This window comes from Mauremys reevesii, linkage group 27, assembly GCF_016161935.1.
Source record: "Mauremys reevesii isolate NIE-2019 linkage group 27, ASM1616193v1, whole genome shotgun sequence".
In the NCBI taxonomy this organism is placed as follows: Eukaryota; Metazoa; Chordata; order Testudines; family Geoemydidae; genus Mauremys; species Mauremys reevesii.
In genome coordinates, this window is record NC_052649.1 from 271,337 (window position 1) to 297,557 (window position 26,221).

General features: G+C 44.9%; 1 protein-coding gene across 7 annotated transcripts; it reads left to right on the forward strand.

Moving 5' to 3' along the window:
* The first annotated feature begins 98 nt into the window (after positions 1 to 98).
* METTL2A (methyltransferase like 2A) lies at positions 99 to 25,932 on the forward strand. 7 transcript variants are annotated; one of them, XR_005591571.1, is made up of 10 exons: positions 99 to 254; positions 1,605 to 1,696; positions 6,970 to 7,349; positions 9,700 to 9,749; positions 11,312 to 11,372; positions 12,961 to 13,100; positions 13,864 to 13,970; positions 14,193 to 14,258; positions 19,434 to 19,514; positions 25,553 to 25,932. XR_005591571.1 is itself a non-coding variant. In XM_039516358.1 (9 exons), exons 1-9 carry the CDS (start codon positions 139 to 141, stop codon positions 25,579 to 25,581), a joined length of 1,041 nt encoding a protein of 346 aa, XP_039372292.1. In that variant the 5' UTR covers positions 99 to 138; the 3' UTR covers positions 25,582 to 25,932. The 7 variants fall into 7 exon arrangements, 5 of the variants coding, with proteins under 5 accessions (XP_039372292.1, XP_039372295.1, XP_039372293.1 ...); XR_005591572.1 differs by lacking the exon at positions 25,553 to 25,932 and adding an exon at positions 22,077 to 22,138; XM_039516358.1 differs by lacking the exon at positions 19,434 to 19,514.
* Positions 25,933 to 26,221: the final 289 nt, after the last annotated feature.

Here is a 26,221-nt window from a genome sequence, read left to right on the forward strand (position 1 = left end):
TCCAGCAAGGGCGGGAACAGCCCCCGCCCCTCATAGGCCCCAGGCCGCCTCCCGCCCGGCAGCCGCTGGCAGTTCTCTCTCCGGTCGGGCAGTGGGGGGTCAGGGGCCGGGTTCCGGTTCCGGGTCGCGCAGCCTGTCATGGCGGCGCCCGGGGGGCCGGAGGTGGCGGCGGCGGCGGCGGCCCCTGGGAGGAGGCAGCCGTTCGGGAGCCGCTTCCTGACCGACCCGAGCCGACTCTTCCAGCACAACGCCTGGTGAGGCGACCCCCGCCCGCCCCGGGTGAACCCCCCCCGTGCGCTCGCGCAGACTCGCTAGCCCTGGGGGCCCCCCACACCCCCAGTCCGGCAGCCACCAACAGCCCCCCCCGTGCAGCCCGACACCCCCCCGGGGGGAACCGACCCTCCCGCCGATCCGTGCAGACCGCCCCCCCCCCCCCCGGGGGGGAACCGACCCTCCCCCCGGTCCGTGCAGACCGACCTCCCCGGGCCGTGCAGACCGACCTCCCCCGGTCCGTGCAGACCGACCCCGGCCCGTGCAGACCGACTGCCCCCAGGGGAACCGATCCCTCCTTCCGTGCAGAACCGACCCCTGGTCCGTGCAGACCATCGTCTCCCAGGAACCGAGCCCCGCCTTCCGTGTGTGCACAGCCCTCCCGCCTAGTCCCCAGGGCAACTGAGCCCCCCCCTTCCATGCAGACTGTCCCCCCCTGAGGGAACCGACCCCCGCCCCTTCTGTGCAGACCATCCCACCCCAGGAGAACTGAGCGTCCCCGATTGGAACTGTTCCTTCTCTGCATCTGCACAGCCCTTTTCTCTCCTCACTTGGTGATCCAGTTATGGATTATATGACTCAAAGTCGCTTCATAAATGTAAATCCTCAATTTCCTTTCTCCAGAAATGGAGCATTCTTAGGGATCTGCTGTTCCTTTTCTTTAAGTCTTTTGTCTCTATCAAATAGTAATGAAAGAATAACCAATTTTAGGGCCTGAATAATTCTGCTAGGCCCCTATATTCTTCTTTGTCCTGTCTCCTTCACATCATCTTTCTTTGCTCTTTTTAAATTATCAGTTGCTTTAATGCCTGTGCAACTGTGTATGTACATTGAAACATTGTCAACATTTTCTTAATATCGGAAAGTTTCCCTGTATCCAGTCCTATCTCTAGGATATTCATGCATATTGTTCAACATTAAATCTGTATGAATTAAAGCTATTTTAGTACATGACAGGAGAGACGTCTGCTTTGTCAACAAAGGGTGCCTATTAGTGTTAAATGTGATCGTGATTTTGTGGTGTGGATTTGTGTCCATTAAAACTGGATGGGCACCCAAAGCCATTCACATTCACCTCTGAACAGCCATCACATGTTGATCCGCTTTAGCTCACTACCTAACTGGCCCAGATTTGAATTGGAGACCTACAGATGAAAACCCTGTTCTTACCAATTCAGTGAGCCATCTAATTCCTTCCCTTTGTTTGCTTAAGAGTGATTTTGGTTCTTAATTTACCAGACACTGAAATGCTATTACACTGCCTAGCAGCTTCCTCTTTTTTCCCCCAGTCTTAACCTTCCTAGCTAAGTAGCTCATTTTATTTTTCCCAACAGGGATAATGTTGAATGGTCTGAAGAGCAGGAAGCCAGTGCAAGGAACAAAGTTCAAGAGAACAGCAGGCAGCTTGTTCCACAAGACAAACAAGGTACTTCTAGATGCCACTGTATTTCTTACAAATCTCGATGGGTCAATACAATAGTTGACAATTCTAGCTAAAAACAAAGATTCATCTTCATTTATTCCCCCAAAATTTTTTCCAAAACTGCTGATTTTAATCAGACTCAGGGTCTGTTTAGTAAGTATGTGCCGCTAGATGCCTTTAGAACTTTTCCCAGAACTCATCCCATTAGACTTTAAGTGATCTTGGCTGGGAGGATCACATTGGCCTTGAACTCCCTTGTTGATATTTTATATATTAATAGGAAATGCCATAAATCATATAAACAGACTTCTCCCAGTTATAACGCAAGGGGCTTATTCTGTTCTGTCTTCACGGCTGTTTACCTCTCTGGCAGCTTAATGACTTCTAACACTTAGTCTTCAAGTTCCTTGTGTGACGTTGTGCTGCTTGGGAAATAAGCTCAGTCTTTCGCCTATTAAGCTATAGGCAGTATTAGGGGTGCCTGTATTTATCCGCATTAAGTTAATGGTAATAGTTGAAACAGACTAAGAAAAATGTTAGTTTATCCAAGATCCTGCGTTGAATGTTTGGCATCAAATCACAGAATCTTAGGATTGGAAGGGATCTCATGAGGTCATCTAGTCCAGTTCCCTGCACTTAAGGCAGGACCTAGCATTAGCTAGACCATCCCTGACAGGTGTCTGTCCAACCTACTCTTAAATATCTCCAATGACAGAGATGCCACAGCCTCCCTAGGCAATTTACTCCAGTGCTTAATTACCTTGTTAGGAAGTTATTCCTAATGTCCCATCTAAACTGCCCGTGCTTCAGTTTAAGCCCATTGCCTCTTGTTCTATCCTCAAAGATTAACAAGAACAATTTTTCTCCCTCCTCCTTGTAACAATCTTTCACATACTTGAAGGCTGTTATGTGCCCCCTCAGCCTTCTCTTCTCCAGCCTAAACAATCCCAGTTTATTCAATCTTCCCTCATAGGTCATGTTTTCTAGACCTTTAATCATTTTTGTTGCTCTTCTCTGGACTTCCTCCAATTTCTCCACATCTTTCCTGAAATGTGGCATCCAGAACTGGACACACTAGTCTAGTTGAGGCCTAATCAGTGTGGTACTAAAGTTCTAAGCTGTTTCTTTCAAATTCCCTTCACTTGCTCAGGAAATATTGGCATATCCATCACTTATAGTTATAAATCTGAATCAAGCTGGAGAAGCATAGCTCTGCAGCTGATGTTTTAGTTAAAGCTGCTCTAAAGTTCACCCAGCCCCTTTCCTCTCCTGCTCTGAGATCTCATTCTACTTTACGAAAGATAGTGAAGGTATCCTGCTGTCCTCTGCTGTATCTTTCTCTCAAGAGCTAGACTAGATTTGGTTGATGTTACTTGTTATATCCCACCTCACGCTTGGATGTAGCTAAATAGGAATAGTCTATGTTGGTATTTCTACAATAGACTGCTCCTGGGTATCAAGCTGGACCTTCTTCTTTAATTAAAATTAAAGGGGCATGAGTCTATTGCATCTGTAAGGCAAAAATGTGAACTCTGATGTGGCTATTCAGGTCCTTTCCATGTAGCATTCCATTGTGTTCACAATAGCAGGCTTTTTACTATGGCTAAGACTGACCCTCGTAAACTCTTGGGTCTAGATTCTCAAAAGTGCTCAGTACCCAGCAGCCGCCATTGTGATATCCAACATGCTGAGTTCATTTGAAAACTGCCCAACTATCCGCTAGTTTTGCTAACTCCTAGAGTAGAGGAGAGATGGTAACTCTGCCATCTCCGTGGGACTTAATATACTGCTATAATTCAGTGTGTGGCACTCCATGGTGGTATTCTAGACAGAATGGAATCCCTGCTGAAGCTCTAGTAATCTGAAGCACGGATAGCTACACTACAGAGCAGTACAATGCAAAGTAGGATATTGGTTGTTACAGCTGTAGTATCTTGTGGAACAGATGGGCCCTCAGAATTTATTTTGAAGGAGAGGGGAGGGTGTCTGTTTGGGAAAGGGTATTAATTAGCTGGAGACATGGAAAAAGCAGTGTGGCTTCCACCCTTTCCCTTTGGAGACAATAATTCATCGGGTCCATGGAGTCTCTGATTCCCTCCCCATCGCCTGTGGCCAGTAATTTTTGTTTGGGGACATATTTCATCCAGGAGATTCCTCTAGTGTGAAGGGGTGATATGGGCTGGACTTCGGCGGTTGTCCTCACAAGGAAGAGCTGATCTCTCTGGACTTCCAACCAAGGAAAGAGCTCCGCAGGAATCCAGCTCACGCATGGACGTCCTCACACACTAGAGTTCTGGCTAAAAGGAATATTTTTAATATTCCTGATCTTGAAGCAGGAATTATGGGTGAAGTTCACTGGGCCACGCTGGGAAAATGTCAAATTAGAGGATTATAATGGATCTTTCTGGCCTTAAAATCTATTTTTTGAGTGATACTTATCAGCTGGTCCTTGATTTCTTGTTCATATGCTGCACTGATGTGAGGTCTTTGTTGTTTTACAAACAGTAATTTCCACGACACCTCTGAGGTAGGTATGGCTTTATACAGGTCTACTAGAAGGACCACCACACCTCTGGAATAGAAAATAGCTGCTGTCCAGTAATGCACAGCACTACTGCATCATTCTTCAGGACAGGAAGTGCATAATATCTTATGCAATGGATATCACAGGAGGCATTTAGGTCAGAGGTTCTCAACCAGGCATACACGTACCCCTTGGGGTACACAGAAGTCTTACAGGGGTCACACCAACTCATCTAGATATTTGCCTAGTTTTACAACAGGCTACATAAAAAGCACCAGTGAAGTCAGTACAGACTAAAATTTCACCCACACAATGACTTGTTTATATGGCTCTATGTACTATACACTGAAATGTAAATACAATATTAATATTCCAATTGATTTATTTTATAATTATATGGTAAAAAGGAGAAAGCCAGCAATTTTTCAGTAATGATGTGCTGAGACACTTTTCTATTTTTATGTCTGATTTTGCAAGCAAGTAATTTTCAAGTGAGGTGAAACTTGGGGGTACGCAGGATAAATCAGACTCCTGAAAGGGGTACAGTAGTCTGGAAAGGTTGAGAGCCACTAATTTAGGTAATTAGAATGTAGATCGTTGAGTTGAAATCTTGCCAACACACCAAGGTTAGCATCCCCCACATGTATGAAAATGTTGTGGAATTTTATTAGCACCTCATGTTTTCTCATCTGAAAGATGGCACCACTAGCACTGTACTTCCTTGCCTCCACATTAAGGCTTTGGTTCCATGGAGCTCAGGAAAAACCGCCAGCTACTGAATCAACGTTACTACTTCCGCTGCAACTTTAGTGGTCTTTGAATGTCTCCTGTGTAAACACTGTATGGGCTTGACCCTGCTTAGCTTGAGATCTGATCGGATCACAGCATGAGGTGCTATGGCTGCAGCCTATCATCACATATTAAATTTCTCTTAACTTGGTCCTGAGGTCATGGCTCTTTACAAGGTCTTTATAACCGAGATAAAGTCAGAGGGGTTATTTTTATATTTAGTAGTTTGTGTTCCAGGATAAATCCTGCTAAAAATACACCCAGAACTGACTTTTCAATTCTTTGCCAAAACTATTTTTTTTTCTTCCTTGCCCAAGCCTTCTTTTAGACTGAGACTGCATTTCTCCCCAGACATTTCCAGCCTTCTTTTCTTTATCCTCCTTCAGACCTCTCTTAAACAGTTAGGGAGATTCCAGCTTAATCTTCTGTGTTGATGGCTGGCTCAAGAGTAACTCTTATTTTAATGGATACCCCTTTTTCCCTGCTTAAGCCTTCTGTCCTTGGTAGGTGGTAGAGAAAATAGAGTGAGAGCTGTAGAAGAGGGTGAGTAATCATAATTGTAGGTGAATTTTCTGAGTTCAATAAATAACAAGTCACTGTCAAAAGTTGTTTAAGGGCTTGCATGTTGTTGAAATGTGGCTGGAGTCTGTGGCCCTCGGCCTTAACACTTACAAGTTGATTAGCAGCATAAGGGCGCTGAAATTTGTTAATTCTTCCCAGCACAATAGGCCAGGACTGCTCATGCCAAAACCTCACGTGAGAGAGAGGCTCACCACATTTGGAAGATACTAATCAATTCCTCACGCTGAGTCCATTTCCCAAGAGAGGAAGCAGCTCCAAGAACGGTATTAGGTATCTGAGATCTGTGCAGTCATGTCATGGAAATTTTCAGGCCATTTCTGATCCCATTAGAAACTCACTCAATCACCTCCATTCCACATCCGCAACAGAGGGGAAGTCTTCCTGCTCTTGCTCAGAATTGTGTTACTCATTTTATGAAATCAATCCAGGAGGTCTGAGAGATTAGAATCTGCGAGTGATAACACTCCCCACTAAGGTTTCTTGGGTGCATGGGGGAGCAGACATTTCCCTTGGTGGTCTTTTCCTGTCTGTAATCTCAGAAATGTCTGATGCTCTAAATTGCACAAAATACTGGAAAATAAAATACTGGGAGCAGTCCAGTGCTGGCAGTCAGAATCTGCGAGTGATAACACTCCCCACTAAGGTTTCTTGGGTGCATGGGGGAGCAGACATTTCCCTTGGTGGTCTTTTCCTGTCTGTAATCTCAGAAATGTCTGATGCTCTAAATTGCACAAAATACTGGAAAATAAAATACTGGGAGCAGTCCTGTGCTGGCAGTCAGACTAGGTTATAATGTTTCTAATTTCACACAATTTCAAAGCACGTTACAAATACTAGCTAAGCCTTGCATAGCCTCTGTGAGGTAGATAAGTACTATCCCATTTTTCAGATGGGAAGCTAAAAGGCCTGATCCCGAAATATACTAAGCACCTTCATCTGTCATTGACTTCACTGGAAATAGTAGGTGCTCTGTACTTCTCAGGCGTGAAGCCCTGAATGACTTTCCTCAGGTCCCAGAGAGAATCAGTGGAAGAGATAGGGAATAGGACCCAGAGGTTCTTGATCAGTTCTCTACAAATAGAAATGGCCTATCTTGGTGCCGTGAAATCGAGCTAGGAAGGCAGACAGCTTCTTTCACAAACACTTTCCTTTTTTATTCCTAATGAGGTAGTGTAGTGTCATAGCTGGGGAGAGGGCTGATCGTTCCACATGCAAGGCAATCGTACTCAAATCAGCATGCTCCTCAATGAATAACCTTAATTCTTAAATAAGTTGCTAAATACAGCATGGTGCTTGTGACCCCTGTTTGATTAAACTGATTGCAAGCTAAGAACTTTTGACTTGTCTTCTGTTGACCTTTCTTCTGTGTCTTTGCTTACAGATGAATATGAGCTCAATGCTAATGAATACTGGAATGATTTCTATAAAATCCATGAAAATGGCTTCTTCAAGGACAGACACTGGCTGTTCACTGAATTTCCTGAACTGGCACCAAACCAGAACCTAAGTCAACCTGAGGCGTCTGAATACAAAGATGGTAGCACCAGAAAACCCAGAGACACCAGGCTGGGGAGCTGTGAAAATGGTCTTTGTTCATTGGAAACCAGAACACAAGAGCATCATCATTTGGACTTGATGAAAGACAGTAATAATATCATCAACAGACTCGACACAGATGGAGAAGCAGTACTGAAGTTGGGTGACCTGAAACTAAGTGATGGTGACTTCCCAGGATCCTCTGCCACTTACCGTATACTAGAGGTAACTTCAGTGAATGAGAGAAACAGCATCTTTCCCAAGTGAATCAAACTTGCCATCAGAATCTTTGTTCATGAAGGTGACAGACTTCAAACTAACCGGTCGTCATGTACAACCTCACCAAATCCTTCAGCGCAACACAACTTTACATACAGAACCAACCGTCTTTCTTACAAATCTATCCCAAAGCTCTTTACAGAAATGAATAATAGGAGAGAAGCTGTAATATAGGCAAGGAGAGAGCTTAATTTTCAGCTGAAATTTGATATGAAGGAAAGATTCAGGAAGGCTGCTACAGAGGAGAAGGCTCTTGTACCAGCAGTAATGAGACTGAGCAAAGGAATAGACATAGTTACAGAGTTTGAGGCCAGAAGGACCACCAGATCATCTCATTTGATACACACCCCCATCCTCCAATATTTCACAGGCCGCTAGCATTACCCAGCACCTTTACAATAAACCCAACAACCAAAATTAGACCAAAGTATTACAGCCCACGGGAGATTAAACTATTATGTGCCACAGGCAGAGAATAGGATTGCCCAAGACCCCCTGTGATGGCAGAGAAATTATTAAGTGAGATATGTCCAGATAATCCTGACAAGTGACTTGTACCCCCATGCTGCAGAGGAAAGCGAACCCCACCCTCCCCCCAACAAGCGGGGTGTTGGTGGGATAGAGAGAGGACCACAGCTGTGAGATGGACTGGAGCAGCTCAGTGGAGGGTGTTAAAAACATAGAGGAAAACTTTGAACTGAATTAAGCCTGTTGGGTTTTGGGTCAGATTGGTCTTTGTTACTAACTAGTTCCCAAAGCAGCAAAGAATCCTGTGGCACCTTAGAGACTAACAGACGTTTTGCAGCATGAGCTTTCGTGGGTGAATACAAGAGTTGCATCCGATGAAGTGGGTATTCACCCATGAAAGCTCATGCTGCAAAACGTCTGTTAGTCTCTAAGGTGCCACAGGATTCTTTGCTGCTTTTACAGATCCAGACTAACACGGCGACCCCTCTGATACTAGTTCCCAAAGGGATCAATATCTATCTGTGCCCCACACTGAGGCCTTCTGAGATTCAAAAGGCAAGTTATTGCTATCTGATGTTAAAGTAACAGCTGTGGTCTCAACATTCATTCTCGTTGTGTAAAGAGTTGGTTTGTTAACCGTGTTCAGGAAGCTTCCCTCTGTCCCTGGCCTCTGGGTTCTCTCATGAGTCTGTCTGACTTGAGGGACACAAAACTCTGAAAACTGTATTGCAGATCAAAAAAACCCTATGCAGTACAGCTAAGGAATTCTCAGGTAGTTGTGAGGTCTCAAAATGGTGATGCATAAGGGGTATCAACAGCATCCCTAAAACAGATTATAGAACTCATCGGCTAATAAACTATTAAAGCTGAAATATTTGTGCTGAGTTTGCCCGGACAACCTGTCACTGTGGATGATCAATCATCATATATCTGTGGCTGGTTCCGTTGAAGAGTTGCGTTAATAGCAGCGGGCAGCCACCCGTTCTGTTGGAGCCCTGTTCTCCCAGAGGTGAGTCAGCATAAACAGCTTTGCAGCTCTCTGCAGGATCCTAGCACCTAAAACCCTGTTAGAGGCAACTTTCCATACTCTTAAACCATCTCTGCTTTCATATCCCACCCGTATGCTTTCTGCACCCGCCGTCATTTTCAAACAGCCAATAGTACATTCCATTCTGCTTACTTCAGTCCTTCCACAGAAGTCCCTAAACATTCAGGAACAAAAGCCACTGAACTAAATTGTATGGCTTATCTTCTCTTCAGATGAAGGTGAGGGGTAAGGGGCAGTAGCACTGCAGGCCCAGTTATAACTAGGGATAGTAGGAGAGCCATCTAGAAAGGGAGACTGAAATAATAGGGTGCAGCTAGAACAGAAAGAAAAAGAGCAAAGCAAATCTCCTCCTCCTCCTCCTCCCCCACTCTTCCTCATTGTCTCTGTATGGAAATGAAACTGACTAACCCCTGGCCTTTGAGGCTGCCTGGGTGACTCATACTGGTTGTTATGCTTGCAATTCCAGCAATAACAACTTTCAGGAATATCCGTGATCCACACAATCTGCCAGACTGTTGGTAGAATTAGGTAGCTAGTTTGGTGGTTTCCTGTGGATGCTTGGCTGCAGAGCCTGATCCTGAAAGGTGCTGACCATCTTCATCTCATTAATGAGTGTTGCAGGAGTTCGTTGCTGTTTGGGATTGGTCCCCCGTAGGTTGCTGGAACATCATTTTGTGGCTGGAGGGTGATGCTTTGTAACAGCTGCTAAGTGCAGACTAGAAAGCAGGTGTCTCTGAGGAAAGCAGGACAGGTGTGTAACTGGCTGCTCTTTTTCTGCAGGTTGGCTGTGGTGCTGGAAATACGGTCTTCCCAATTTTGCAAACCAACAAGTAAGCAGCTCTGATTAATTTTTTTCTCTACAAGTAGTAAATATTCACTGGAAAGGATGTTGTGCTCTGCTCCTGTTTTTTTTAAATGCATAGACCCATTGCATATAAAAGAGGCTAAACACAAACACACCCACTTGTCAGTTCTGCCCACACACACCTTTGAATGAATGAATTGTGGTTAAAAGGTTACTGAGAGTCCATAGGATGCATTTGGTGGTCATGAAATTCTGCACACCCACTCATCTGTGGCTTTCAAAGTTCTCTACAGACAAGCTTCCCAATCTCTGTTTTCCCTCCTTTCCCCCAACACTGTAAGCATCATTGTACAGATGGGGATGACGGAAGCACAGAGGCACTAAGTAACTCATCCAAGACCACACAGCAAGTCACTGGTAGAGATGCGGATAAAGCCCAGTGCTCCTAATTCCCAGCTGCGTGCTCTCACCATTAGACCCTCTTCTTCCCTAAAACTTACATTGCAAGTTGAATTGATTTTAAATCAACAATTTTAATCCTGATTTAAATCAGCAAGCAGGAAACCTTGATTTAAATCAACGATTTTAATCTTGTTTTGCATTTGTACTGTTTAGTTCTTTTCCTAATGAAAGGTTGCTTCTCATTGGCTGGTAACCATTAAAACATTGATTTGCTAAACTAAATCTAGCCTTTATGCTAAATTTGGTACTGCTTGTTGCTAACCAGGAGGATACACTATCTCAATACACATTTATTTAAGCAATTATATAACTTAATTTACATTATTCAGATTCTTAATTTTTAACTTTTTTTATGATGTTAGAAAATGGTGAATGATGCATTTCTTTTTTACTAGATGAATTAAAATGCACAAAACCAGCATTTTAAAATGTGTGTTTATTGCTTAAATACAACTACCTTAAAGGTGGTGGATACATAAGAAAAAAGATTAACAACACACGTTTAGTATTTAAAACTAACTGATTTATTAAACAAATGAAGTATTGTGTGTAGGTAGTGAATTGAACTGATTGTTTCTGGTCACCATTTCTTTCAAGATTTTAGAACTAATAGTTTTCATCCTCTTACGCCTCATTTTTATTCATAGATTGGGAGTTCAAAAGCGAGAAAATTTTGTTTGATTTTTTTCCAATCAATTTCTCAACTTTGAATGAACTAGTCATTGAATTGAAATAGTTGAATAAATTGAAATGAAGAAATTATTGGCTCTGTACCTGCATAAGAAACTGCTGTTGTCAAAAGATAGTTTAGCACTTTGACAAAATCTAGTTATAGGTGCTTAGCCATGACTGCTACCAGTTCAGTGCTTGGATTTTCTTTAAAACTTTGGCAGAAAACATGTAGTGTTTGAATATTTTTGACTTACTATAATCTAGTAAAATAATTTAATTATAGGTATTAATGTAGGTTGTCATAATTTCAAATTTAATTTTAAATAGGCTTATTTTTAAAAAGAAAAATATATTTAGATTAAAAATCCAGGTTTTTTTATGATTAGTTTTTATCCACCCTGAGAACCATATGAGGCACGTGACTGTTTCCTGTTTCTTTTGCATTTATTTCAGTGATCCGGGGCTCTTTGTTTATTGCTGTGATTTTTCCAACACAGCTGTGGATCTTGTCCAGGTAAACTAAATATTGTGTAAGTTCTAGATGAAGTCACAGCTAGGTGGAGGCTGCTGATCCTGTGCAGCATTTGCAAAGATCTACAATTAGCACTGCCTTCATTAGTTCAATTTTGCTGGCAGCTTGATATTTAGCTAGAACTGGATACTGCCTCTCCGTGTAAGTAGATTAGGGGATCTGGCCATTGGAGGCAGCAGGAAGGAACAGGATTAATTTTTTTTTTTAAATAAAAAGGCAGTTTGACAGTGGTTCTGGAGAAGTAAGTCTGCTTTCCCATCTTCTGTTACCAGCATCATTTTTCCAGACCAGATGCTGTTTAATTGGGCAACTGCTGAAGTTTTGAAATCTTTGGAACTATTTCTTACAGCCTCAGTCAATTAATGTTGTTCTTGGTTCACTTGTATCATTGATGTAACCACAGGTCTGGAAGCAGCATTTCATTGCTGCTGCACAGGCAGCTGGTGTGATGTCATGGTGGATGCTGACTTTGTTGTTTGGGGCAAGGGTTGACTCTGGCTATGGAATAGCCGGTATAAACAAATCTGTTTAGAATGGAGTTTGGAAAACTTAGCTAGAGTGTTAAATTTACCAGCCCGTTTGATATGAGAGATGGGGAGTGGGGAGAAGGATAGCAGCAAGGGGCAGCTGCTTCAGTATGACTGTTGGTGCTCCCCACCTTCCAAGCAGCCACAGAGTGAAACTGACCAGAGTCTGCATGTCATTGGGAGCTGGGGTTGCTCCGTGTCTCTGTAAAACAGTCCCCTTCTGTTTAGGAATCTAAATATGGTTTTAAGAGCCTGGCATTAGCTATCCTTGTTTGAAATGTTTAACCTGAGGGCCCAGTGCTACCCTACTGAAATCAGTAGGAGTTTTACCATTGATTTCAGTGGATCAGGTTTACGCCTTGACCCTCTGTGCTGCTATAAAGGGGAGAATTCCAGCTTAATGGTATAAATCACCCATTTCTAGCCTTGATCGTTTGTGAGAGATTTGACCTTAAAGCTGTCGCTGATCCCACACTCTGGCACTGCTTTTTTTGGCAGTAGTGAAGGATTGAATAGAATGAGTCCAGAACTTTCTTATAACTCTGTCGTATCCACTTAATGATTTTCCATAGTTCCCCTCCACTTCCCTTTCTCGAATATTCTAATTATAATAGCTGTACACACAGGGGTTATTCTGAGATGGACTCAAGGCCTCTGGGGGTATGTCTACACTGCAGCAAAGGGCATGCCTCCCAGCCCGGATACACAGACTCACACTAACTCCACTCGAACTAGTGCGCTTACAAATAACGTGGACATTGCAGTGTGGGCGGTGGTTCAGGTTAGCTGGTCAGGCAGGCTTGGACTGGGATGGCTACCCTGAGCCATCGCCTGTGCCATAGTGTCCACACTGCTATTTTTAGTATGCTAGCTTGAGTGGAGCTATTGCGAGTCTGTCCTGGGCTAGGAGGCACTAACCCAACCGCAGTGTAGACATACCCTGGCTTTTCCAGCTTTTCCATATGAAAGTGCAATGGAGACTCTGCAACCAGGTGGCGTTGGTATTTGTGTCTGACAGTGTCTGTATCCTCTTCTAATCGCAGACCAATGCAGAGTATGACTCTTCTCGCTGTTTTGCCTTCGTTCATGACCTGTGCAAGGACCAAAGCCCATACCCAATGCCAGAGGAGAGTCTTGACATCATTATTCTCATCTTTGTCCTATCAGCTCTTCTCCCAGAAAAGTAAGTCGGCCTCCACTACAGCACCAGCAATTCACTGTTATAAACGGAGAAAAGGGTTCACATGACTAATGCAGTCAAAGCTCCTTCATGGGGATATTAAAGTGATATTGTCAGGTTAAAAATTCTGTAGTGAAATAATCCTTACCTGTGTTACTGAAACTCTAAATTTAACCTAGTGTGCTCATCACCCTGTGCCAGTGGGAGCTGCAATTGGCCGGACCTGCGGACGCGGCAGGTAAACAAACCGGCCCGGCCCGCCCCGCCAGGGGCTTTCCCTACACAAGCGGCGTCCCAAGCTTGGGAAACACTGTTCTGGTCTGATTTTTATCTAGCATCTAAGATTCCTGCCCAAACTCTCACAGGACATCTATGCAGAACCATGGAGAGCACTTGGAGATCCTGCGTTAAATCACGTGACCACTTCCTCTCATGTGATGCCATCTTACAAAGACTTTCAGATAAACAAAGTTATAGTCTACAAGTCCGCGTGTATAGACGCAATCCAGTTTATTGGGACAGCTGCTGACAAAACCACAGCAATCTTCATATCCTCCACTATAAACCCACCCTTTTAAAAATCTTAAATCAACTGAGCTGTTTAAAATGAGAATTTTTCACTCAAGTCATAAGTTGTAAATAAAAGTCTAAACATAAAGGAACTCTGTCTCTTTGGTAAGCTCAACTCATTCGAATGATCTGAGGGGTGAAGGAAGCAAGCATAACTTGAAGGCTGTTGAATTTTCCTAATTTGCCCTTTTCCCAGGATGCAGTACGTCATTAACAGACTGAGCCGGCTTCTGAAACCAGGAGGAATGATTCTGTTACGAGATTATGGTCGTTATGACCTGGCGCAGCTTCGGTTTAAGAAAGGTATTTCCTCCTTCCGCGCTGGAACCCTTGCCACATCAGGGATGGGTGATGCCGGAGTGTCTGCAGGGGAGGCTGCTGTGTCTAGGAGACAGACTGATAACTTGCCCTTCAGCACAGAGTGCAGTAGGGGGCGGGGATTGCCATCTGGCTTCTTGTGCAGCTGATTGGCTGATTTAAAATAAGTTAGGTGGGTAATACTGTCCGAACAACTTTTGCCCCCAGGTCGGTGTCTGTCTGATAACTTCTACGTGAGAGGCGATGGGACCAGAGTTTACTTCTTTACACAAGGTAGGAGATTAGATCTCGTATTCCCGACCTTCTCACCTTCCTCATTCCTACGTGTGGGGAAATTCTGCAAACCCCCAGAGGCAAGCAGCGGACTCAGACATATACCCTCTCCGGACCGAGTTGAAACATTAGAGGTTTGTCAGTTGCATGGAGAGCTGGGCCTATTGATCATTGTGAAATATGGCTCAGTGTGTTCCTTCGTGTAGCGGAGAATCCTTCCCCATCTGCCTCACGTGCAGAGGGCCCTCTCGCAATGGAACTTGCTGCACTTGGGAGTGGGGGGGAAAGAGGGGAGGGGAGCAAAATTTGAGGAGGTGTGGAGAGGGGCATTCCCTGGATACTGTTGCATGGGGGAGGGCACGTGGGGGTGGAGCCAGAGGGGCCAGCACTCTGAAGATCTTGTCTTCTGCCAATGTGGGGGCACTAAAGACTACTCTGTCTGCTGAGCTGGGGTAGCCTCAGCAAAACAACTCTGCTGCTGCATCATGGGGCTTGTGCTCCTCTCCACCCGTCACCCCCTGCCCTCCAAACCTCCAGCCAAGTTAGTGATATCGGGCACCTCTGTCCTACTGCCGGTAACCATTAGTCGGGTCTAAAATGATCGGTGTATGTAGGGCAGTGGTACTGCTGCAATGAGCTGATCAGGTCACTGCGCGGGCATATACGGTACAGCTAAATCATTCTAAAATGGGTGTTTGGAAAGGCAGAAAATGGCTGTCTGGCAAAGGTTTCAGCATGGCAGGTATGGGATAAAAGAGCACAAGCTGGGACTTGTTCGCCCTTTGCTACAGAAACAAATCACATGCTCCCAGAGCTGCAGTTACACTGGGTCTCTCCCAGCACTACCAGGTCTCTGGCTTTACATGCAGCCAGTACGTCGGGGCACCCTGATACAAAATGCACCAAGCCGCCTGTCGCTTGTGTTTGGACCGCTAGGCTATAGCCTTGTTCAGGCCTGGAGGGCACTCGGTATCTTATCAGCCCCACCTTGATGTGGCTTTTCTGGGATGTTTTTGGATTAATGGCCACAATCCATATCAGTAGGGCCCTACCAAATTCACGGCCATGAAATACGCGTCACGGACCATGAAATCTGGTCTCTTGGGTGCTTTTACCCTATACTGTCCTGATTTCACAGGGCAGACAGAGGTCCTGACCCAAAAGGGAGTTACGGGGGGGGCGGTGGTGTCACAAGGTTATTTTAGGGGGTTCGTGGTATTACCACTCTTACTTCTGCCCTGCCTTCAGAACTGGGTGGCCGGAGAGTGGTGGCTATTGGCCAGGTGCCCAGCTCTGAAGGCGGTGCCCCGCCCGCAGCAGCATAGAAATAAGGGTGGCAATACCATACCATGCCAACCTTCTGCGCTGCTGCCTTCAGAGCTGGGCGGCTTGAGAGTGGCAGCTGCTGACTGAGGGCCCAGCGCTGCAAGCAGCGGTGCAGAAGTAAAGGTGGCAATACCATACCCTGCCGTCCTTACTTTTGCACTGCTGCTGGCGGCAGCTCTGCCTTCGGAGCTGGGCTTCCGGCCAGCAGCTGCCGCTCTCCAGCTGCCCAGCTCTGAGGGCAGCTACAGCCAGCAGCAGCAACAGCAGTAAGAGTAGAAGTACCAACCCCCCTCCCCCCACAATAACCTTGCAATCCTCCCACAACTCCTTTTTGGGTCAGGACCCCTACAATTACAACACCATGAAATTTCAGATTTAAATAGCCGAAATCATGACGTACTATTTTAAAAATCCTATGACCATGAAATTGATCAAAATGGACCGTGAATTTGGCAGGGCCCTATATATCAGACATACAGGACTGTAAGCTTAACCCTGGAGCTTTACAGCATGGGCCTGATCCTGTAGGGTGCTGCATGTCCTCCACTCCCAGGGACTTTGGGATTTGAGGGTACTTAGCATCTTGATCAAGTCCCTTGAAAAACACATTCCAAGATTAGGGATAGTTGAGACAGGAAAGTCCGTCCCCTCAGGCATTCGTGAATGGACAATGCCCACCCCTTCATTCTAGGGTTGCTGCTGTCTTCCCTTCCTCCTCCCCCTTGCTCTCTGTGATGCCGATCGTCCAAGCACTTCTCTTCCCCCTCAGTAGAGCAGAACAGAACATGTACCCCAAGGTCGGTGTTAACTCTTGCCACGAGATGATCACAAGGGTTGGCAGACTGTAGAGATCATGATACATCCAAAGCCAGATGTCATGTGGTCCTTTCGTTTGACTGTGGAATCAAAAAGCACTGGATTTTTCCAGCACTTCCTTGAACCTTCAAAGGAATCGTTTGGCCCCCACTTAGAGCAGTTTAGCTTACAACAAGCAAGCGTTGATCGAATTAATGCTTCTGCTATCTTAACCGCCTCCTCCCCACCCCTCCTAGATGAATTGGATGCTCTTTTCACCACGGCTGGGTTGGAAAAAGTCCAGAATCTGGTCGATCGGCGCCTACAGGTGAACCGAGGGAAGCAAGTGACGATGCATCGAGTGTGGATCCAGTGTAAATACCGCAAGCCCTTCCCTGCAGGACAGAAGGAGAATGGGCACGTTCATTAGCAAGGCGCGTCTATCATGTGTGCTGTATTTGGACTTGCTGGGACTCTCCTCCTGTGCAGCGTGTGGCACTGAGCAGACCTGCCATGTCATGCTGAATTCTGGCGCCTCCTGCAATGACCGGACTAGTCGTAAGTTCACACGCTTTGTGTGCAAGGTGGAGCTTTGCTCAGGACGACTCCACGACAATATCTAGATACTAGTCTTTGTTTTTAAAATTAAGGGCGACTAACAATTTATCTAAGAAATGGGCACTCGCTGTCTCTTGTTGAGCCTGAGCAAAATGAGTAACGAGTCCTCTGTCTTCCGAGTGTCTGCATGAAAAGGAACAGAAGTTTGGACCTTATCTTCAGGTTTTGCGGTTTGCAGAGCAGTGGGGTTCATTTCAGCCATCTCAGATCCTCCTGCCCCATCACCTTTTTGTCACTCGCTGCTCTGGGTATTGAAATCCAAATTCACATGACTTGCAAATCAGATACAGAGAGGTTTTAAACAAGTTTTAAAAGTCAAGCTGGCTTGTGAGTGCAGATTCATTCCTGGCCTGTGCAATCTCACAAAGGGAGAATCACCTTCCATCCTCCGTAAGGTAATCAACTGACTCAGTGTGATGGACGGTGTCTAGTAGTTAACTTACTGGAAGCCTCCCGCAAGGTGCAAAAATTATCCTTGTGTTCCACACCTTTGGGAGCCAGTTTTTTTACTCTGGGGAATCTGTTTTAAATAGAGCGCGAGGATACAGTCTGTGTTACAATTTATAAAGAACTGATTTGCGATAAACTTCGCCAGCCATGGTTTACACCACTACATAAGTCTTTCCAAGCAAGCTAGTGTGCTGTACTGCAGCTCATCTGCGCTGAGGAGATCCAGGTTCAAGTCAGTCAAGCACGGGGCAAAAATAGCATGTTGTGATAGGTGTCAAAGTATAGACCAGAACAGACCATCATTTCTGCTTGTGGATTTTCACGTGTATAGAGTGGAGAAGGTGGGGGAAATTCCATCAAGCCTATGTTTAATTATCAGGATAGGAAGAAGACGACCAGGTTTGTGGGGGGAAATGGGCTTGGCTAGGTGTGGGAGGGGAGGGACTGAAGGGGATTTGGGATGCTGCTGACTTGTGACTCTCCTTCTCTCCATCTACCTTCCACCACAACCTTCTTTTCCCCTAGTGCCTACCCCTCTCAGGATCTCTATGTTGGAGAGAGCCCAGCCTGACACCTTCCTAATGACTTGTTTTGGCTGACATTGCTGGGGGGAGAGGGGCCAGGGCTGTGCCTATGCAATCTGGTGCACCTCACATGCTATTCCATTCACAGCAGGTATATTTTGATGGTGAGATGATCATGGGCTAAGAGTCCCTACACAGGAAGGAGATATCAACTCGTAAGGGGCTGTTTCATCTCGCTGACAAAGACATAACAAGAACCTATGCCTGGAAGGGTGAAAGGGGAAGTAAAGAGAGAAGAATTTGCTCCTGGTCCCTTAGAAATCAATGGGAGCTTTGTCATTGAGACAGGACTGGGCCCGTTGGCTTGACTGGTGCTGGAAGAGTCCACAGGCATCGTGGTGACATCTCCTGCCACCATTGTCATGTTTAGGAGCCGGCCCTGTTGATTCGTGACACTGCCACCACGCAGCCAGCCTGTCCCTCTCCGTAGGGTGATCTGTTCCAAGGCTGAGTACAGGTGCAAAGGCGACCCAGCAAATCCCTTGGAGCCTCCCTGTGAGTGCCGTGCATGCTGGTGCTATTTTCCTGTTTCAAGTCAGACTCCAAAACAGTTCTTTGCAAATACCTGATGAATGCTTGAGAGAACAGCTGGAAGAAAAGCTCTTGTTAAAGGTGCTACAGTCCTGCTCCTTCAGTTCAGGGTTGAGAGAACTTTCAAACTACATGGATGGAGGAGGAAAAGACCAGACTTGAAAAGACCAGACTCAAAATGCCTACTATTTCTAAGGCAAAAAACATATGGAGAAGGTATCTTTCCTTCACAGATATTTAGGCTTGGCAGGATTCAATATTTATTTTTTATGATTTAGATGGATATTGATATTGAATTTTATGCATTTTTATCAATTTTCACAGTTGTGGGAAACTATGGGGGGTAAGACAATAGCAATTTAATGACCGTAGATGTTGAGATTCAAAAAGTTAAAGCTTTGTAACTGTTAAAACAGAAATTATCAACCTTGCATATACCAAGTAAACACCCTTAAGTCAAACCCTAAGTTCTCACGCAGCATTTTTCTTACTTTGTCTACCTGTAAATTTCAGTTATTTGTGTGTGTGTGTGCGCAGTGAAATCATCTGCTAACATTTACTGATAAAAATCTGAGAGCCCTGAGAGAACTCCTGAGTATTTTGAAGACAACGCGGGAGTGATAGTAAATAACAAAGGGGAAATGAAAGGCTCAGCAATCACAGGCCCTGTGGCTAAGGAATGCGCAGATCTGTGGCCCAGGATAGCCTCCAATGCTGGCAGCATCGCATAAACCTGCTCCATCCTCGTTGTAAAGACTGAGTATTTTAGTTAGACATTAAAAAAATTGGCTACTGGGTTTGGAAGAGGTTTTAATATTTATAGAGAGTTAGTGCTTTGCAGTCATTGAATAAGACAGGTCTCTGCCCTTAGGAGCTTACAGGGGAATGGACAATACCTAGACAAAAGTGTCTGCTTGAAACTGAGACTGGAAGAATAAATGTCTGCTTTAAGGTAAGGATTGCATCATTGCTCACAGGAGCTCCTTTTCCTCTGAGTCCTGGTGATGCTTCTTTCTTTCCCTCATTCCGCCCAGGAGATCAAGTCAGATTTAGGAAAGAATAATCCTGTAATTCTCCAGCATGACATCCCTCTCTCTCTGCCTCTCATCTAACCAACCCTGCGTTTGCTTAAATGTCGCTTTTCCAGAGACTGCTGGCACCTGAGAGAGTTTCCTGCAGTCCCTTCCCCCCAGTCCCCAGGAGGAGCTGTCCCTTTTGGGGATAGTTTTATCTCCCTTGAAGGAGAGTTATTTACTGAAGTAAACAAGCAGTATAATTGGGGGGAATTAAAGTAATTAGAAAAATTCCTTATTAATCACCCGCGGGTTTGTTGTAACACAAGGAAAGCTATTTCTTTCATTATAAATTATTCATTTAAAGCTGATGGAGCCCGTAAAAGCAGTTCATGCTCTTTTTTAAAAGAGTTAAAATGAAGTTTCTTATGATTGTTCTACTAGCTAAAAGGCTCTTACCACATCTATCTGGTTTTAACCTAAGCTTCATGCAAAAACTGGCAATTATTTAGGTATGTAGCCATGAATATAGCTGTAGCTTTTTTTTTAACCTAGTTTGTTCTGTTTTAGCATTTAAACAGGCACTTGGAATAAAAACATACCGGTTAAACATGATTTTGTTTTAGATGTTACTGGTCCATCAATGGCTATTAGCCAGGATGGGCAGGGATGGTGTCCCTAGCCTCTGTTTGCCAGAAGCTGGGGTTGAGTGACCAGATGATGACCTGTTCTGTTCATTCCCTATGGGGCACCTGGCAATTGGCCACAGTCGGAAGACAGGATATTGGGCTAGATGGACGTTTGGTCTGACCCAGTCTGGCCATTCTTATGTTCTTGAAAGCAGCAGGCTTAGTGGCCTTTATTTGAACCAGGTCTGCTACAGACCAATGGATAGGGCCCTGCCAAATTCACAGTCCATTTTGGTCAGTTTCATGGTCACAGGATTTTTAAAGTAGTAAATGTCATGATTTCGGCTATTTAAATCTGAAATTTCACGGTGTTGTAATTGTAGGGGTCCTGACCCAAAAAGGAGTTGTGGGAGGGTCACCAGGTTATTGTGTGTGGTTCTTGGGATATTCCAGGCCTGGCCCTACTGAGCAGAGAATGCCGATCCGACTGAATTACATGATGGTTTTATGATGTATAGAAATAAGATCATTAAACTTATTGTCACTAATGTCTTAGAGCAGGAGCTCTCAACCCTTTTCTTTCTGAGGCCCCCCCAACACGCTATAAAAACTCCCCGGCCCACCTGTGCCACAACAACTGGTTTTCTGCATATAAAAGCCAGGGCTGGTGTTAAGGGGTAGCAAGCAGGACAATTGCCTGGGGCCCCGTGCTGCAGGGGCCCCCGTGAAGCTAAGTTGTTCAGGCTTCGGCTTCAGCCCCGGGTGGCAGGACTCGGGGACCATGTGGTGGGGCTTCAGCCTTCTGCCCTGAGCCCCAGTGAGTCTACGTTGGCCCTGCTTGGGGGACCACCTGAAACCTGTTCACAGCCCCCCAGGGGGCCCCGGACACTTGGTTGAGAACTGCTGCCTTAGGAAATTAAATCTAGGTTGGCTGCCCTTGGTCGGGTAGGTTAGCAGCATCATGGTAGCTTAAAAACATTCTGAACATGTTGGTTCTGAAGCCCCTTGGAGAGATGGAGAGAAACTCAGTGTATTGGGCCACATGGCCCATGCCTGTCTCCCCCTTTACCTCCATCCCCAAAACACTCAATTTTACAATGTAGCATCATTTCAATGAAGTTTTATAGTCTGTAAAACTAATAGGTGACACTTACTGGCCCTTGACAACAAATGGACCAATTGAACCTGGGTGTGGTTGAAAAGATGTTCCGATTGCAGAGTGCTACCATTGCACGGAAGTTAAGGCCGATTCCAACACATCTGGCCTCTGCAGGAAGTCAGGTGGTGGCATATTATTTTTTAGTGAATCATGTGCTGGACTCATAGTCCAGAGGCAGAAGTCTTCTCTTTATCTATGGGCCAGGCATAACGTGGGTAGCAGCATACAGATGTCTCCTACGCTGTTCCACCGTTGGGCCTTGATTCTGAACTGGGGGGGATCCCTCGTAGGGGAGTCAGATGAATTTAGTTTCTGTAACCTATCTAGTTTACTGAGACATCCTGAAAGAGTGCTACTTAGTGCCGATTGTGGGACTGGGATTTTTTCTTTGTTTTGTTTTTTTGTGATTTGGTCATTTTTCCACTAGGATCTGTACTGAGAGCAGCGTTGCCAACTCTCACAATTTAATCATGAGTCTTGTAATACTTGGTGTTTTCCTTAAAGCCTCAGCTGCTGGAATCATGTTATTACTGGAAAAATCTGTGTTTTTTTGTTGTTAAAAAAGTAAGTTTCTAGACCGCATGGTTGTTGAGAAATGATTGGAAAAAAATGAAGCAAATGCATCTGAAAAGCTCATAAACCAAAAGAAAAAGAATTCAAAAAGTATTATTATTATTATATTATTTAATCTCATGATTTCTGACCACTTGCAGTTGGCAGTACGACGTGAGCCACCAAACACATTTCACACGGACCTCCACACAGCCCTCACATTTTAACAAATTTTGGTTGCCATTAACCTAGGCTGGATTCAAAGTTGTGACCTTGAGGCAAAAAGTCTCTACCCTATGGCTAATCCTGTTGCTTCATGTTCAAAATGCATGAATGGAAAAGTACTTGGGGAAGACTCCATGAGTGCCTACTAAGCCAAACTCGAGGAGAGAGAGATGGCTCTGAAGGATGGACCATCAAAGCTAACAGACAGATGGACAGTTCTTCTGAAACATGTAAGAAGTGCTATATATAAAGAATAGTACTGACATCACAGAAGGCCTGTCAAAGAATACAGTGATTGCCATTGGAGAAGATCAAAAGGAGGCAAGAACAATATTTGGAGTAGATTATCTGGAGAAATGGATGCTGCAAAAGAGGGGACCTTGGCAGAGAAACAGATGGTGTAGAAGGGCTTACCTACCCTCTTGGGTGTGGACAGCATTTGATTGAGCATGTAATTATTACACACATTTATAAATTTCCTATTGCTATAGTATCCAGCCTTTCACATCATCAAGAAAATACATTGATCCAAATTAAGGAATATATATTCTCTCTCTATCTCACCACTCAATTCTCGTCCACCTTCCCTCCAACCATCAAAACCAGCTTCTTTGTAAAGACCAGAACTGGGGGACTAGTCAACCTCTACAGTTTGTTTAAAAACAAAGAGTTGGGTTTTGCCTCACATTCAGTTAGAGCTGGATGGGAAACAGTTTTCCTGTCCTGTAAAACCATTTGAGATCTCAAAACATTTTCCCATCCCAAATCAGGATGAAAAGCTGAAATCTCAAAAACTGTTGCCAGCTGAAAATCTGGGAGAGAAAAAAAAATCAGTTTGGGTAAATCAGAATATTTTTTTTGATAATTTTGAAACATTTCATTTAGATTTCAACTGTTCTTACTTTTTTTTACTTTCTACTAATTTTAGCTTATAATTCTAAACAAGAAGTCATTGAGAACCAGAAAACTGAAAATTTTCATCTTAAAAAAAGTCAAAAGGCACTATTTCAACAATTTTGACAGATTTTTCCAAAATAAAATTTCTATTTGAAAAATCTGTTCAAACCTTTTCCCCAATAAGGCTTGGTGCTGATTAATTGGATTTCTGATCCAAAAAAAAGTTTTGTTGAAAAATCCCCCACCAGCTCTACGCTCAGTCCAGAGCTGGCAGTTTCCTAGCAGCAGCAAATGCCACAGCAAATAGCCCATCAGTGAGAATGTCCAGTCACCTGCTACTACAAGGTCTTACCTCAGGGGCCAACAGTCTTATTAAACATTTATTGTACAGTAGCACTCAAAAGGCCCAAACAGGATTGGTGGGCAGAGTGAGGTACAAAGATACAGAGAGAGCGTCTACCTTAGAAAGCTTACAACTTCAAACACCTCAACAGAGCGAGGGTGGGGTTATAACTTTCAAGCAAATGACCGCTGGGATGAATGGCACAGAGTGGCACTGATGAAGCATTATACTGAAGGCAAGTGCTTTGATGAAGTGTAGGGAGAGGGTGTCTGATATAACTGAGTTGTAGGCTATGTCCGCATTAGATAGTTGTATTCAAAAAATTCCCATCGGAGCTACCTACTTCAGCTGCACAGGTGGGAATTCTGATGTAAAATTCCTTCGTGTCAGAGCACCGAGGGTTTTACAGACAGTAATCAACAGCCTGATTGACACTTGTACGTGTTTTGGAGGCAGTGCAGAGCAGGAAGCACGGGTGTCGTATGCAATTATCCATCCATCCATCCTACCTAAAATGGGTCATGCCTCATTTTGCACTAGCTAAAGCTTCCGTGTGCCCTGCAAGAGAAGCCCCCAGGTAGCGTGTGCTGCTATAGACCAGTCTGGAGTTGGTAAAGACATGGATAGCCGTGGTTTCGTCTGCATCAGAGACAGACAGGATGAAATCTTGTGGCCAGGAAAAGATGGTTGTGGCCCAGTTGTGCTAGGTCCTGTACAAACACATGAAAAATGACAATCCCTTGCCCCAAAGAGTTTCATCTTGCTCCAGTCTAACAGACATTAGCTGATGAGATGAACTGGTAAGTAGGGGGTATGGGGACATAAGGTCATAAGAATAGGACATGTGCAATCCTTAGTCAATTGGGTGGTAATCACAGCTCACCACCTATTCCTCTTGTCTGACCTCATGCATAACAGGCCACAGAGTTTCACTCCGTGCCTGCTCTGAGCTCAGTAACTTGTGGTTGATCTACAGCATAATCTTTTAGAAAAACACCCAAGCTGGATTTAAAGAATCCAACTGATGGAGTATGGACCACATCCCTTGATAAGCTGGTTCTGAACCCTGCCAGATGCTAGAAGAGCAGGGCAGTTGCTGGCCTCGCTGAAACAGAGAGATAGGCCCAGATCCACAAAGGGACGGAGACTGCGTGAGGCTGAGCATTGCCATGCCTTTTAGGTGCCTAGAAAATCACAGGAACAGCCCTGCAATCCACAGAGCCTGAATCGGCCGCCCAGGCTCCTATACAGTGAAATGGGGGAGAGAGGCATCTTAAGATTGTGAGCCACAAGCCAGCATGTTAAACAGGGCACTTGCCTAAGCTAGCCAACGGGAGATGCTGACCAGGAGGAGATGTGCTAAGCCATGCCCCCTCTCGGATAGGTACGAAGCTAGGAGGCAGTCCGTGCCTTATAACCCTTAGCTTGTGGCTAGGGTACTCATCCGGGGTGTGGGAAACCCCTTCCTTCTGAGGGGGAGAAGGAATTTGAACAGGGCTTTGCCACCTCTCGGGTGAGTGCCCTAGCTGCCAGGCAATGGGATATTCTGATGTGAGGTTTCCTCAATCCCTCCTCCTATTGAAATTGTTCCCCTTTAATGAAAATTTGAATAATTAAATATTAATTGGGGCCGAGAAAGAGTTAGAATGACTCTACAGCCTAGCAGTTAGAGCACTCACCTGAGAGGGGCCACAGCCTGTTCGAATTCCTTCTCCCTCTCAGGAGGAGGGGAGGCTTGAACCAGGGGTCTCCCACCTACGAGGTGAGTGCACTAGGCAATCGTTAGAAAGGAGCTCCCCTGAGGTAGCCTCTGGGCACACCTGCCAGACTGGGTCCCTGCATATGACTTAGATGGCAAAATGCCTCTCCCGCTTTGTGAATCGCACTGGGGCTTAAGCAGGAGATAGCCGTCTGGGCAACTAGCGTGAAGCAGGCGTGCACATGCCCAGAGCCAGAAACGTGAGCACCTAGGGCCCTTTTACTGCAAAAACTTAGGTACGGAGCGAGTTTAGGCGCTTACAGGTTTAGGGCAACAGCCAAGGAGGAGTTTTGTGGATCCCAATGGTGCCTAGCGGAACTTAGGAGTCTCCTTTGTGGATCACACCCATAGAGCTAAGTAACCTTAGTATAGAACAAAAGTGCAGCTTGTAGCATCCCTCACTCTTCCCCCAGGGGCTCCACATGTTGACCAAGCGATATGAAGAGACTGAACCCTAAGAGGCTCCACAACTGAGGAAAAGCAGCCTGTGGAAGAAGAGCAATATCCTAAATCTCTTCAAAGGAACAAGCAAAACTACAGTGAAGTGACTGCATCCATCCTGCTCCATGCCTCAAGGTTGCTGGTGTAATGAAATCCCTTTATAAAGAGGTTATTGGACCCTGCTGGAGTTGGCCTGCTTATTTGATACAATTCCCTCTGGCTGATTTTAACTGTACAAATGAAGTTTACTTATATAACTGAATGTTAACTTCAAATGTCCCTAATATTCCTCTAAACTGCAGTGATTAGTTGTAATAACGTGGCTGGCTTGTGAAACATAAGTACTATAGAAGTCTCTTTTTAAAAAAGAACTTTCAAAATAGTTTTGAGAGATCCCTGTCACTGTTTATGTCCCCATGGTGCATCTCTTGGTGGGAGGTGAAATTTTGCTGCTACTTCCTCAGATTGGATCTCCTGCTGCGAAATAGGTTAAAGCACAGGAAATGCAGTTTACGAGAAAAGGCAGACATTTTCAAAGTGATTTGCAGAGCACGTTTCCCCCCTCCTCTCCTCAACTTAAATTAACAATTTTAAAATAAAATAGTAGAAATTTCTTTACAGTGCTGCAGGTCTCTGCCTTT

Excerpts from the sequence above, each read along its gene's own strand:
- METTL2A (XM_039516356.1), top strand. The coding sequence starts at position 139 with ATGGCGGCGCCCGGGGGGCCGGAGGTGGCGGCGGCGGCGGCGGCCCCT. Across the intron at positions 11,373-12,960 it reads CAGCTGTGGATCTTGTCCAG|ACCAATGCAGAGTATGACTC; the intron begins GTAAACTAAATA and ends TTCTAATCGCAG. Across the intron at positions 14,259-16,636 it reads AGTTTACTTCTTTACACAAG|ATGAATTGGATGCTCTTTTC; the intron begins GTAGGAGATTAG and ends CACCCCTCCTAG.